The sequence below is a fragment of the Sorex araneus genome, chromosome 3, assembly GCF_027595985.1.
Source record: "Sorex araneus isolate mSorAra2 chromosome 3, mSorAra2.pri, whole genome shotgun sequence".
Lineage (NCBI taxonomy): Eukaryota > Metazoa > Chordata > Mammalia > Eulipotyphla > Soricidae > Sorex > Sorex araneus.
In genome coordinates this window covers 8,882,600-8,896,901 of record NC_073304.1, presented here as the reverse complement: position 1 = coordinate 8,896,901, position 14,302 = coordinate 8,882,600, and the positions used below count along the sequence as shown (strand labels likewise).

Here is a 14,302-nt window from a genome sequence, read left to right as displayed (position 1 = left end):
CCGCGGTGAGGAAGCGCTGGGGCCACACGGCCCCGGGACAACACGGGGAAGGTGGGGAGCCCAGGAGCTATGGCAGGCCCGGACCCCCCAAAGGAGACCGGGAGGGGGGGTCTTTCCGGAGCGGATCCTGCAGCAAAGCACGGGGGGGGGGGCCACTTGCACGGCCCCCGTGGTCTCGGCCCCTCCGAGCCCCAGCCCGGCCGGGGCTACCTGCAGCACTGCCGTGGGCTCCAAACCAGAGAGCGGGGGTCTCTGGCGCCCCCCAAACTGCACGTGGGACCCCCAGCAAGTCAGGACATCCAGTGCGCAAACAGGCAACCGAGTGCCACGGTCGAGGGTGCGAGCCCAGGCTGGACATGGAGAAGGGGCGGGGGGCAGGGCAGGGGGGAGGAGGCGGGGCAGGGGGCTTGGTCCACACCCTCGGGGGCACTTCAGGGAGGCCCAGGGCAGCCCACGCCAGGCACCCCCACTGCCGGCCACTGCTGGCACCCAGGGTCAGCTGTGCGCAGGGTCACCCGCAAGGTCCCGAGGGGTCCTCACGCAGGCGTGGGCGTGTGCACGTCCCACGGACACCCCAGAGCAGCTCCAAGCAGCCTCACCTCACACCCCCGGGCCTCCTGGGCTCCCTCCGACAGCACAGCACAGGCGGCCGGAGAGCACTGCGGGAAGAGCACTGCCCTCACGCAGCCAACACGGATTCCACCCCCGACTCCCCCCAGGGTCCCGGGGCCGCCAGCAGTGAGCCCTGAGCACAGAGCCAGGAGTGTGGCTCTGAGCCAAAGGAAAACCTCTGGGGCCCGGGCCACCGCCCAGAAGGGAGGGGGCACTGGCCTTGCACACGGCTGACCTGGGTTCAATTCCGGCCCCACCAGGCGTGACTCCTGAGCACAGGGCCAGGACCAAGCCCGAGCACGGCCAGGTGTGGCCCGGACACCAAGAAAGAACAAGAACATTAGAAAGCGCAGAACTGGCTCGACCCGCAGGGGGGGATGGTGACTCCACCTCCCAGGGCCTCAGGTGCAGGGGCCGAGACCCCTCTGGGCACCCTGCGGCTGAGCAGGGAGGGGGGTCGGGGGGGCCTGTGGGCCAGGCTCCCCCACCTCTTCGGCCCCCAGGTCCCGAGAAGCTCCTCCGGGCTCACAGTGCCCCCAAGCAGCCCCAGCGGAGGGAGACCCCCCACAGCGACAACCCCCACCCCCCGCCCACCACAGGCGCCGAGAGGGTCTCGGGGCTGGGCCTGCCCACCCCAGCCTTCAACCAGCCCCTTCTGCAGACCCCCCAGGCATGCAGCCCCTTCCGGGGGTCTCGCCCCAGCCAGCAACTCAGGGGCAGGTCCTGCAGCAAGCACCGGGCTGGTACCCCACACCACACAAGGCTGCCAAAGGCCACAGCCACACACACACACACACAAACCCACACACCACACACAGACACTGATACCACACATGCACACAGATACCACATATACTACACGCACCCCACACACAGGTAACACAGACACCACACACACCCACACACACCCAGGTACGTGCCAGCAGCAGCCACCGCGTTGTTTCCACAACACGACCCTGTTTCTCCCCCAAACAGCCCCGTGTCAAACCACAGCCCCTTGGGGCACGGGCGCTGGCACCCCTCTCCAGGACACAGGCTGCCCCGCCCTGAATCAGAGGGGCCTGTGCACACTGCCCCGCGGGGCCGCCTAGACCCCAGGCCCCACCCACTGGCGCCCACCCCGCAGTCCACAGCCAGCGGCCGAAGGGCAAGCAGCAGGCACGGCCCCCGGGACGCCCCCAGAACGGGCTGTGAAGCCGGAGAGGGCACACCGGCCTTCACACGGCTGCCCTGGGTTCTACTCCTGGAACCCCGCAAGGCTCCCCAAGCACCGCCAGGAGTGATCCCTGAGCACTGCCGGGTGTGGCCCCAAAGCCAAAGAGAGAAAACAGCATGAGTGGCGCCTGGGACTCGGACTCGGCACCAGGCCCTCCGCAGGCCCCTCCCACCCGGGTCTCATGGCCAGTTCCTGGCACTGACACGCCCAGCCCTCGGTGTCACCAGGGAGCCCACAGCCGCCCTGCCCCCCCGGGGCGAGCGTGCCCACTGGAAGGGGAGGCAGGGGCTTGCCCACAGCCGCTGAGACGGCAGGACCCAGGCCCAAGGCCGGCCACACGGACAGCCAGCTGCTGGCCCCGTCCCCGTCTCGCCCGCAGCAAGGCAGAAGTTAAGGAAGGGACAGGGACCCCGAGAGCCCCCCTCGTGCCACCGCGAACAGGAGGTGGCGGTGAGCAGGGTCAGGGCCGGGGCTCCGCACTCCGGGCAGCTCAGCACCGCGCCCAGGGCCGGCCCCTCTGCACCTCAGTCCCGACCCCGACCAGCCGCTCAGAGCTGGGGGTCCCAGGGCTCTAAGTGACACCGCGGAGGGGACCCCGCTGCTGGCCCCATCCCCAGGACCCCGAGGATGTGCGGGCGGCCTCACCCGAGGGACCCCGAAACCCAGGCGCGGGTCAGGGGGCGAGGGGCCGCACAGACGGACGGGCGTCCTGAGGAACAAGCGGTGTCTGTGGTCGGGCGCAAATGAAGGAGCAACCAAAGCGGCGCTGCACAGCTTTCTGGAACCTTCTGCTCCCGCCCACCTGCGAAGAGGAAGTTCTCCCCGAGAGAAGCCTGCAGCGGCCAACACACCTCCCAAGCCCAGGAGAATCTTCCGGAATGTCCCCCTCTGACCACTACTCCCTGCTCCTCTCTGAGGCGCCCCCCCCTGCCCCAGGGAGACCAGAGGAGTCCCCGCCCACCACCCCTGGCCAGAACCAGGCGGAGCACTGCAGGGAGGAGTCCCGGGGTCACAGTCCACAGGTCTGGTGTTGGGAGAGGGGTCTCTATAGGGACTATTGTGGTGGGTGTCCCCAGTCCGAGCGCGGCCATGACCGCATGAGGGAATGAAGGGGGCTTCCACGGAGTGGGTGGGGGGCTCCCGCTGCAGCCCACCTGCCCCGCACGTGCAGAGCCAAGCCCCATCCCCACCTCACAGCCCCAGAGGCCCTGTGGAAATTCGGATTGGGGGCGAAAGAGAGAGCCCAGTGGGCAGGGCACTGGCCTCTCGCAGTCAAGCTGAGCTTGGCCCCCCACGTCACACAGGGCCCCCCGAGCCCCGCAGGAGTGACCCTTGAATGCAGGAGCAAGGCGACACAGCTCAATGTACCCCAAAACACAAGTGGCCCCCAAATGGGGCACGGAGACAGCTTGGTGGGCGGAAGCACCAGCACTGCAGGAGGGCCCAACCCCGGGCCCAACCCCGGCACCCCCAGGGGGGCCCCCCCAGGCAGCGCAAATCAATGAAAATACTTAGACTCAGGCTGGAGCAATAACACAGTGGGGAGGACCTTTGCCTTGCACACGGCCGACCCGGGTTCGATTCCCAGCATCCCATATGGTTCCCCGAGCACCACCAGGGGTGTGATTCCTGAGTGCATCCTGAGTGACCCAAAAAGCCAAAATAAGTAAATAAAATACTTAGAATCAGGTGCTTGGGCCACCCAGACTCATGGGGGAGGGCAGAAACCCGGAGTGGGGGCCTCGGGGGACGGGGTAAGACACACGGGTCCCCTCCCGCGTACCAGGGCAGAAATGAAAGCGAAACTCCCCTCGGAGGCCTCGCGGCACCCCAGCAGGAAGAGTGAGGGGAAAGGTGAGGAGGACACGGATGGACGGACACACACACACACACACACACACACACACACACACACACCGCCCCCCACGCCCCGGGGCTGTGGTCAGGGCTGGGGTCTTGCCTGCGGGGCACTGCCGCCCCGGCCCTGGGTTCTCGGCTCGCCCACCGTGCGGGCAGTGGGCGGGCAGCGGCTCTTTCTCGCCGCCCTGTCCGGGCCCTGCCGTCGGGGAAGCCGCTGATTGGCTGCGTGTATCTGGGGGCCACGTCCGGCTCCGCTCAGGGTCACGCCAGCCCCAAGCCTGCACGGAGCCTCTCCCGCCCCAGAACCACTTGGGGTTCGGGAAGGAGCAAGGCAGGGGTCCACGTCCCCCCACACACGGGGGGAGGGGCCCCGGGCTGGCGGCCCCCACGGCCAGCAGGGGTGGGGTGAGACGGACACACGCGCCCTCCTGAGCAGGGAGACCCCAGGGGCGCCGTCCTGCTGCCCTGGGGGGGCTGCAGCACCCACACGGGCCTGCCCCCGCACTCTCCCGCACCCGGCCCACGCCCAGAGAGGGGGACGGGCTCTCCCCCGCGTCTCCCTGCACCCTGCGCGGGCCCACGGGGCCGAGCTGAGCGGCGTCCACTGTCGTGCCGGCACGACACGCAGCGGGCAGAGCGGGGCGGGGCGGGTGGCGCGGAGCCATCTGTCGTCGGACGCGGAGCGGGCACCCGGGGGGCTGGAGCCCAGCACCCGCCCCGGCACCATATGGACCCCCGAGTGATACGGACACAGGACACCGCCCCCTCCCCAAGCCTAACAGCCTGCCCCGCCTCTCCTTTGGGGACCGGTCACCCCGGGGTCAGAGGGCAGCCAGTGGGGCCAAAGGTCGGGGGGAACAGAGGTCTGGGGGATCAGGATTCTCGTTCCGGGAGCCTGAAGTCAGTGAGGCCGGCCGGGGCTCCGGCCCTGCCCTTCCTGGACATGACCTCTGACCTCCACCCTGGGGGCGCCTGGGCCCTCAGGGGAGGCAGGCAGCGTGGGGTGGGGCCCCGCCTGGCACTGCTGTGGCACTGCAGACCAGAGGGGTGGGCTCGGGCTGCCCCAGGGGCGCCAGCTCTGGACAAGCCCCCCACAGACCCCCGCAACCCCGCCCGGGGCTGGGGAAGGGGCACCCGTCCCCAACACTCTGCAGGGAGGAGAAGGCGCTTGCTGAGGCCAGGCTCTGGCCAGCCGCAGGTCTGCGGTCAGCTTCCTGGACGAACCCGGCACCCACGGACACGGGCCGGGTTCCGAACACGCGCAGGAAGAGAACCCCTCACGTCCCGCGGGCTGCACCCGCCCCGAGACCTGCTGGGCACAAAGGTCGGGGCGCTCTGCCCCAGGCAGGTGGGCTGGCCGGAGAGTGGGGGGGTCCCTGCCCTGCCCCCCGGCCCCCAGGCGCATGGCCCAGGAAACTGGCTGGGGGGGTGGAATGAGATCCCGGCCCCCCCCGAGGACAGAAACAAGGTCCCCCTTGTTTGGTGCCTGCTGCCCCGGGGGAGGGGCACAGGGGGGGCAGCAGGCGCCCCCATAAGTCCCGTGGGAGCCCCCCGAACTTGGGAAGCCTCAGTGGTCTCTGAACGGGCACCCCTTCCTCCAGGGCGGAAACTCCCAACCCCAGGGAAGGATGGAGACGGGGCCCGTGACCAGGATCAGGGCACCAGGGGGCCGGGCCTGGGAGGCTCTGAACGCAGCACTAAGTACCCAACGGGGGAACCGCCCCAGCGGGGCCGGGGCCAGTGGCGGGCAGTGGGCCGGAGCGTGTCCCGGGCACCGGGCCCTGAGGCTGCCGGGGTGGCACGGGCCCAGGTCCAGAGCGCCTGAGGCGGAGAGGAAGGGGCGTTTTGGTGGCACCCACCCCCCCAACACACACACACACACACACACACACACACACACACACACACTCCCTTCAGCATCCGTCACAAGGCCCAGCGTCTGGCCCGTAGCCCCCCAAGACGTCCCCTGCGGTCACCCTCGGCCACAGCCGTGGGCCGCCTCGGAGGGGCAGGTCACGCGCCCGGCCTGGTGTAGGAAGCAGCGGGCGGGAGGGTGTTTATCTGCAGGGATGACTTATGGCCGGTCCCGGGGCGCTGCGCCGGGGAGCCCGGGTCAGGCCCGCCCCCCACCCCCACACCCGGCCGGGCCAACTCCAGACGCTCAGACAAACAGAGAAATACCAACCCCGCGGCCTGCTCCCACTTAATCCCGGGAAAGATGCTCGGCGCCCCGGCACCTCCGGGAAGAAGGCCGGCCTGGGACGAGGAGGGGCGGGGAGGGGAGGGCCAGGGCACTCCCCGGCCCAGGGGACTGTCCCACCAACTTCTGGGGCCGCCCCCCACCCCGAGGGGCCAGGACTCGGGACTAGAACCCCAGGAGCTGCAGGGAGACCCCACCGGGACTGGACAAGGGTCCTTCCAGCAGGAGGCCTCATCTGGGGGAGGCGGGGCTGAGGGACAGTCACAGGTCCCGCCTGGGTCCTGCCTCAGTTTCCCCCTCGCGCGTTTCAGGGGGAAAGAGTTTGAGATGAAGCAAGTAGAAAGATTGAAAGTACCGGAGAGGGTGACGGAGGAACAGGCTGCGCGGAGGGTGTCTGCCTTGCACACGGCCCACCCGCATTCACTCGCTGGCACCCCCGAGGGTCCCCCCCAGCCTGCCGGGAGGGAGTGAGTAATCCCTGTGCGCAGAGCCAGGAGTCGGCCCTGAGCACTGTGAGGCCCAAGAACAAGAAACAAAAGGAAACACACGACCAGCAGCCGTCTACTGAGAAACCCAGCGAGCCCGGCTGGAGCAGGGGCCCGGCTCCCGCTGGCCCGCCTCGGGCCACAGAGTCAGCCCAGGAGGCCGGAGTGACAGCCCAGGGGGGAGGGCATGTGCATGACTCGGAGCCGATCCCCAGTACCACGCAGGGTCACCAGAGCCCGGGCGGAAGTGGCCCCTGAACACAGACCCAGGAGTCAGCCCTGAGCACCACTGGGTGTGGCCCCCAAGAAGAAAAGAAAAAAGCCCCCAGACAGAAGCCTTTTCTCTGTTCCTCCTCGAAAGCTCTCCCGGCGTGCCAGGAAAACCGGGCACAGCGCGGCAGTTAGGGCCAGGGAAGACGGGGGAGGGGGTGTCACACGGAGCCCCTTGTCACTGTCGAGGTGGGGTGACAAACAGGGCCCCCAAAAACACGCCGGTCAGAGGGGCCTTCTGAGCCATGAGTCCCCGCTGCCCGCTCAAGGCTGGGCACCGGGCAGGCCGCCCTCAGACCACCTCCTCCGACCCCACCAAGGGTCCTGCCTGGCCACGTCCATCACGGCCGGACCCCAGACCGCGAGGAGAGACTCGTGCCTTCGGGTGGGTCTCAAGGCCGGCGGGCTGGCACCGGCCCAGCAGCTAAACCAAAGGAGCCCGAGTTCCGCCCTGCCCACTGCCCATCTGTGGGGCCGAGACCCACGGGGGACGCGCGGCCACCAGCTGGGCGAACTCAGTCCCAGCACCACTGCCAGTGGCCAAGGAGCAGAGCCCGGGCAGACGGCTCAGGACGGCCTCCCGGGGGACGCAGCTCGTCCTCCTCCCCATCGGCAGGGCGGTGCCCCCGGAGCGAAGAGTCAGCACCGAAGAGTCAGCACCGGGGCAACGTCCGTCCATACCAGCCGGGTGCCCCGAAGATGACAGAGGCCAAACGGGCCAGCAGGGCCGGGGGAGCCAGGTGCACCCTGCAGCCCGCGGCCGCCAGGGGGCGCCCCGCCGCCGGACTCGGTGTTTTCCTCCCCGACCCCGCCGGGATGACAGAGCCGGGGCCGGCCGGGGCGGGCAGGGGGCTTCCGCGCGGCTTCAGCCGGCCCCGCAGGCCGCCCGCCGCCTCTTCGCCGCAAGAAGGCGACCCGCCACGGGCTCCACGCTGGATGCCTCCCCCCATGCGACCACCACCGCCGGCCGCGACCCCCCCATCCCACCGCGGGCAGGCGCGGTCCGGGGAGGGGAAAGCCACGCGCGGGCCGGCCCGCGGGGCTGCCCACGGCCACTCGGGCTGCCCACGGCCACGCGGGGAGCCGGCCGGGGCGCGCGGGCCAGGCGCCCCGGGGCCCGCGCAGAGGGGGGCTGCCCCGTGCAGGGGGAGGGAGGGGAGGGCGGGCTGGGGCGCACCGGCCCGGAGAGGCTCGGGCACTGCCAGCTGCGCCAGGGCCGCCCGGGCCCTTCCCCGCGCCGGGCCCCGGGCGCTCGGCCGTCTCCAGGGCGCCCGCGAGGCCCGTGCCCGCCGGGCTCCCCGCGAGCGCCGGGCCGGCGACAGCCCGGGGGACCCCGGCGCCCTCCGGGAGGGGCGGCGGCCACCCCGCGGGGCAGGCCCGGGGGGCGCGGGCCGGCGGGGACGGAGAGGGGCGGCCGGGCCAGCGCAGACCGGCCCCCCGCGGCTCCCGGCGGGAGGGACCCGGGCTGGGGAGGGGGTGGCGCGGCCAGACAAAAACCCACCCGGGGCGGCCCGTCCTCCAGACGCTCACCGCCCCCCGGGAGCGTGCGTCACGGGAGCGCCCCGCAGGGCCCTGCGGGGGGCCGGGGGGCCGGGCCGGCGGGAGTTCCTGGGGGGCAGAGAGGGGGGTCCCGGTCACCGAGCCCGGGGCCACGGCGCTGCCCGCCGCGCCACGCCGCACGGCCGGGGCCCGGGGCGCGGGCCCGGGAGCGGGGGCCGAGCCGGGGGTGGGGCGGGCGCCCCCCGGGCGGGCCCCCCGGCGGTGCCGGCGCTGGCCCCGGGCGGCACGTGGCCGCGGCGCGCCCCGCGGGGACGCGGGGGCCGGCGGGGCCGGCGCGCGGGCGGCGGCGGGGGCGGGGGGCGGGGGGCGGGGGTGGGCGCGCGGGCGGGGGTCCCTACCTGCAGAGCTCGGCGAAGGCCTGGAAGTTGAGCTTCTTGAGCTTCTTCTCGCTGAGCCAGTAGCCCAGCCGCTTGCCCCGCAGGAAGGTCTGCATGGCGCCGCGGACGCGCGGCCGCTGCTCGGGGCCCGCCGCTGCCCGACGCGGGGCCCCAGCGGCGCGCAGGGAGGCCCGAGCCCGCCGGCGCCCCGCGCGGCCGAGCCCCACGCCCTCGGCGGCGCCGCCCCCGCCCCGCCTCGCCCCGCCCCGCGCGCCCGCCCCGCGCCGCCGCCGCCGCCGCCGCTGCCCGCGCTGACCCGGCCGGCCCGGCCGCTGGAGCCCGCCGGGCGGCGGAGGAAGCGCCCGCGCCCGCCGCCAGGGGGCAGCCGCGCGCGCCGCCTCTTAAAGGCGCCGCGCCCGCCGCGGCCTGGCCTGGGGGGCGGGGGCGGGTTGGTGTCGCGGCGGGGGGGGGGGGGCGTGGGGGCGCTGGCTGGTTGAGGGGTGGAGCGGGTGTGCCCTGCCTGACACCCCCCAGCGCTAGTTACCCCCGGCAGCTCGCGCCCCGCCCCATCGAGCCGCAGGGGTGCGGGGAGACGCGCCTCCAGGGAGGCAGGCCCAGGCCCCGGATCAGGGTCTTCTGGGGGCGTCGGACCTGATGCACCCCTGCAAAGGGTGGCGGGGAGGCAGGACCCCGCCACGCCCCGTGCTTCCGGGGTGCGGGTTGGCACCAGCCTCACTGAACCCCACCTTGGCCCGGAGGAGAAATGAAAGTCTCCCCACGGGCGGGGCGGGGAAGCGGGTGGCCCCAAAGTTCCCGGGGCGACATGAAACGGGCCTCGAGAAACCAGGAGAACCCGAGGGTCCCGCAGAGGTGGGGGGGATGAAAGGACCCCTTGTTCGCAGCCCAGCCTGGGGCCCGGCTGCCCCGCCCCGCCCCTCCCCCACCTTCCTCCCAGGCCTGCCAAGTGCGGGGGAGGGGGGTCTCCTGTGCACACTAGCTGCTCCCCCAACCCGTGTCCCCCCTGGTCTCTTCTCCTGGACCTGGCACTTGCTGCGGGACCAGCAGGCATGTGGCCTCTCTGTCCCCCGTAAAGGCCCCCAGAGGTAAGCTTGGCCTCCAGTGAGCACTTTAAAGGAGTAGCAGCCCCCTGGTGGAGAAAAGCCTGGTAGGCTGCGGGTGCACCACAGGGCCCCGGGCGTGTGGGTCTCTAGTCCAGTTGCTCCCAACCAGAACCGGCTTCAGTTCAGACCCAGAGCGCCTGGGGGGGCAAGTTAGGCTGGTGGGAGGGTGAGAGCAGAGGACTGGCCCCTGCCTGGCACTGAAGAGAGGCCTGAGCTCACCCAGCCTGCTCCAGGGCACTCGCGAGGGCCAGGCCCCGTGCAGGCGGCGTGACTTCCCTGGCTGCCGCGGTCTCTGCCGTGTTTACACCAACTTCCTGTCTGACCCGGGAAGAAAGGGGCTCGCCAGAAGCTGCGGGGGGCACAGGCCTGCATGCACAGGGACCCAGCACACACGCTCCCCCGGCACCTGGGCCCAGTATGGACCACGCCACGCTGCCCTGTATCACCAGGAGCAGCCACACACATGCACACATATATATACACACACGACACATGTACACACACCACACAACATACACACCACATACACACAACATATATATATACACCACACACCACACACATTTGCACACAAAACATACATATATGCACACCACATACACACCACACTCATATATACCCACCACACATACATATATACACATACACATTACATACATTTGCACACACCATACACACATGTATACACATCACATACACACCACATACTCATATGTATACACAAACCATACATACATGCATATACATATCACACATTTGTGCACACACCACACGTAACATACATACACATACCACACACGTGTGCACTCACATACACACATGCATACAAGCACGAGAAGGCCAGAGAGGGATGAGAATCCATGAAGGTCCCAGAACAAGTGAGTGAGGTATGGGGGCTGGAGCGATAGCACGGCGGGGAAGGCGTTTGCCTTGCACGCAGCCGACCTGGGTTCGAATCCCAGCATCCCATATGGTCCCCCGAGCACTGCCAGGAGTAATTCCTGAGTGCAGAGCCAGGAATAATCCCTGTGCATTGCCAGGTGTGACCCAAAAAGCAAAAAAAAAAAAAAAAAAAAAACCGAGTGAGGAATCGAGGGGCAGCCAGTGTCCAGGGTTCGAGGGGCCCAGCTGCAGGACTCGTGCCGCATCCAGGACGGCAAAGCTCGCCAGGGCCTCCGGCCCTCCCACCCTTGCCCTCACCACTTCCCCCTGCCCCCCCCCCAGCTGGCCTGGCGCAGGCAGTCCCATCTTCCAGAACGTTCTTCCCTCTCTCCCTGCTTACAAACTCCCCCAGCAGGCGGCAGCCGGGGGGGCCCTCCAGCTCCTCGCGCAGGTGGGCGCACCTGGCCGGGCATCTGACCCAGCGCGTCCTGGCAGGCCACACCCTGGACCGCGCATGTGCTGGGGAGGGGGGGCGTTCTTCTGCCCCTGGTGTCCTAGAACAGGCTGAAGCCATCCTGGCTCCGAGTCTGGCCTCTCGCCCGCCCGAGAACACCCAGAGGGCAGGAGCACTGGCTTCGCACAAGGGGGGCCCAGGCGTGATCCCTGCTACCTACCAGCTGGTCACCTGAGCACTGCAGGAAGGAGCACTGAAGCCAGAGCCCAAGCCCCCCCCCGCCCCCCGTAGGGCTCACAACCCGAAAAGGTTCAAATAAAGCTGCGTAGGCCGCGGGCAGTGGGTCACCCAGGAGGCCTGAGGAGACAGAGGGGCTGGTCCCTCGGGGGAAGCCCGGTGGCCTCACCCCCGAGCTGGGCCCGAGGCCGGCGGAAGGGCCCTCTGCAAGGCCCGAGGGGAGGAAGGAGGAGGCTTTGGGCCTGGGCCGGTCTGAGAACTCCAACCTCGGGCCCCGGCTGATGGAATTCCATTTCGGCTCTGTGACTTGGGCAAGCGTCTTGGCCTCTCTGAGCCAAGGCCAATAATGGAGCAGACCCATCATGACCCTGTCGCGACCCCTGGCTTTCTCCTCTCTCCAGAGCCCTTCTCTGCCCCCCGCCCCCCCAGAGCCCATTGCCCTTTGCCCCTTGCACTTTTCTCTCTGTACCCTCGCTAATCTCCCGCAGACGAGTGACTCCCAGTGTGCTCTGTCCACCCCAAGTCCCGCTGTCCACCGCCGCCCCGCGCCTTGGGACCCCGGGTTCTCTCACCGAGTGTCCTCCTAGGACCCCCCTGGACGTCAGGTGGGCGTCTCGGCCGTCGGCCTAACCTCAAATGCACAAGCCCAGGCTTTAAACCACTTTAACCCACCTCCCCACCCTGTGCTCTGCGTGGCTGCGGGGCGGGCTGGGGGGGTGGATGGGGAGGGGGCGACGCCCCGGCTTGGCCGCCCTGAGACGGGAACAGACGCTTGGTGTCGGCGCCAGGAGCCCCGGCAGCAGCGTTGCTGGGTGTGCGTTCGGCCCAAGGGGGTGCCAGGGATCGAACTCGGGGTGTCGCGCAAGGCAGGCACTCGCCCAGACGGACTCCGCTCCCTGCCGTGTAGCCCCCCCCTCCCTGCGGTGCAGCCCCCACGGCAGTGGCGTCTACCCTGGCGGCTGTTGCCCCCTGGCCTCTCCTGCCCTGCCCGCATCCCGGCTCCGGGCAAACACTGCCGCTGCCCCGGGCTGTCTCCGAGAACGTCCTCCCCGGCCCAGAGCAGGGACCCCCGCCTGGTGTCTACCTTCGGCGGGAGCCGTGAGGCCGGGAGCACGGGGCGAGTGCTCCGCCCCTCGTGGGGTAAGGCGCTGTCCTCTCAGACGGTTCCTCCGCTGGGCCCTGGGATGCCCCGAGTGGTCCCCTTTGCCACAGCCCCCACCCCCTAGACTAAGGCAGCTCCCCCGTGCCTGGCCCCTCGGTGTGTCCCTGGGAGCACCCTGGAAGAAGGGGCGCTGCAGACCTCAGGGTCAGTTTCCCTCCCTGTGGGAGCCCCGGGCGAGGCTGAATGAATAATGAATCAGCGGCCGTGTCCTCCCCGCCCTGGCCTGGCCGCCACTGGCCTTCAGGACGGCCCTGAGACCCCGGTCCCTCCTGGCTCTGTGCTCAGGGCTGGCTCCCGGCTGCGCTGGAGGGAGCATTCGGGGGCCTGGGTGGCCCCCTGGTCAGCTGCATGCCGGGCGAGCGCCCGTCCCGCCAAGGTCCCTCTCCCACCCGGTTCTCTCTGCAGAGCTCCAGGAGCCCCCCCAGGACAGACCCGAACCCGGGTCCTCGCAGCAGACACCAGCCTGCGGCCCTCGGCGGCAGGAAGCGGAAGGGAAGCCGCTGTCCCCGGAGCCAGCAGAGGCCACCAGCAGGGCCGGAAGTGGTTTTCCCTCGACCAAGCAGTCAAGCTCCACACTGACACACGAAACGTCGCTCCCAAAGCAGCACAATCCAGGGGCCCAGCTGGAGAGTAAGGGACCCGGGTTCCACCCCTGGCACGGCACATGGTCCCCCGAGCACTGCTCAGTGCTCCCTGAGCAGAGTCCTGAGAACCACAGGAGGTGGCCCAACAGCAAAACAAACACACACAGCATGGGTGGCGGGCAGGGCCAGAGAGATCGGACAGTGGGGAGGGCGCTGGCCTTGCACGTGGCCCACCAGGGTGCCATCAGATGGGACCATCTCACACGGTCCCCTAAGCACTAAGCACTGCCAGGAGTAATTCCTGAGTGCAGAGCCAGGAGTCACCCCCAGCATTGCCGGTGTGGCCGGAACCAAGGAACTACATGACAGCAGGGGAGAGGCTGGATGGGAGAAAGAGAGACAGGGAGGGAGAGGGAGGGGGAAGGGGGAGGGGGAGAGAAGGGGAAGGAGGGAGGGGGAGAGAGAGGGGAAAGAGGGAGAGAGGGGAAAGAGGGGGAGGGGGAGAGAGGAGGAAGGGGAGGGGGAGAGAGAGAGGGGAAGAGGGAGAGGGGAGGAGGGGGAAGGGGGGGAGGGGGAGAGAGAGAGGGGGAAGAGGGGGAGGGGAAGAGAGGGGGGAGGGGGAGAGAGAGGGGAAAGAGGGAGAGAGGGGAATGAGGGGGAGGGGGAGAGAGAGGGGAAAGAGGGAGAGAGGGGAATGAGGGGGAGGGGGAGAGAGGAGGAAGGGGGGAGGGGAGAGAGAGAGGGGAAGAGGGGGAGGGGAAGAGAGGGGGGAGGGGGGAGGGGGAGAGAGGGGGGAGGGGGGAGGGGGAGAGAGGGGGAAGGGGAGAGAGAGGGGGAGAGGGGGAGGGGGAGAGCCAGGGAAGGGGGAGGGGGAGAGAGGGGGAAGGGGGGAGGGGGAGACAGGGGGAAAGGGAGAGGGGGAGAGAGGGGGAAGGGGGGAGGGGGAGAGAGGGGGAAGGGGGGAGGGGGAGAGAGGGGGAAGGGGGAGGGGGAGAGACAGGGGAAGAGGGGCAGGGAGGGGGGGAGGGGGGGAAGGCAGCAGGGGAGGTGCTGGCACCTGCCCAAGGCCAGCATGCAGGCCCCTTGTCCCCATTCTCCTGTCACTTTTGACCCTGGGAATCGAACGCGCAGGCGTTCTCGGCGGAGGCCTCGCCACAGCACATACTCCCTACGCTACGGGGATCATTGCTCGAGCGGGCACCAGTCACGTCTCCATGGTGAGACTCGTTGTGACTGGTTTTGGCATCTCCAATACGCCACGGGGAGCTTGCCCGGCTCTGCTGTGGGGGCGGGATACTCTCGGTAGCTTGCCGGGCTCTCCGAGAGGGAGGGAGGAATCGAA

At 69.6% G+C, this 14,302-nt stretch overlaps 1 protein-coding gene across 2 annotated transcripts in view; it reads right to left on the bottom strand.

Moving 5' to 3' along the window:
- Positions 1-8,757, bottom strand: part of ITPK1 (inositol-tetrakisphosphate 1-kinase) — an 82,335-nt gene extending 73,578 nt beyond the window's left edge. For both annotated transcript variants that reach the window (XM_055130135.1, XM_055130136.1), the window contains exon 1: positions 8,542-8,757. In XM_055130135.1, coding sequence (XP_054986110.1) covers positions 8,542-8,636 — 95 coding nt within the window. In that variant the 5' untranslated portion in view covers positions 8,637-8,757. The remainder of the gene's footprint in view (positions 1-8,541) is intronic.
- Positions 8,758-14,302: the final 5,545 nt, after the last annotated feature.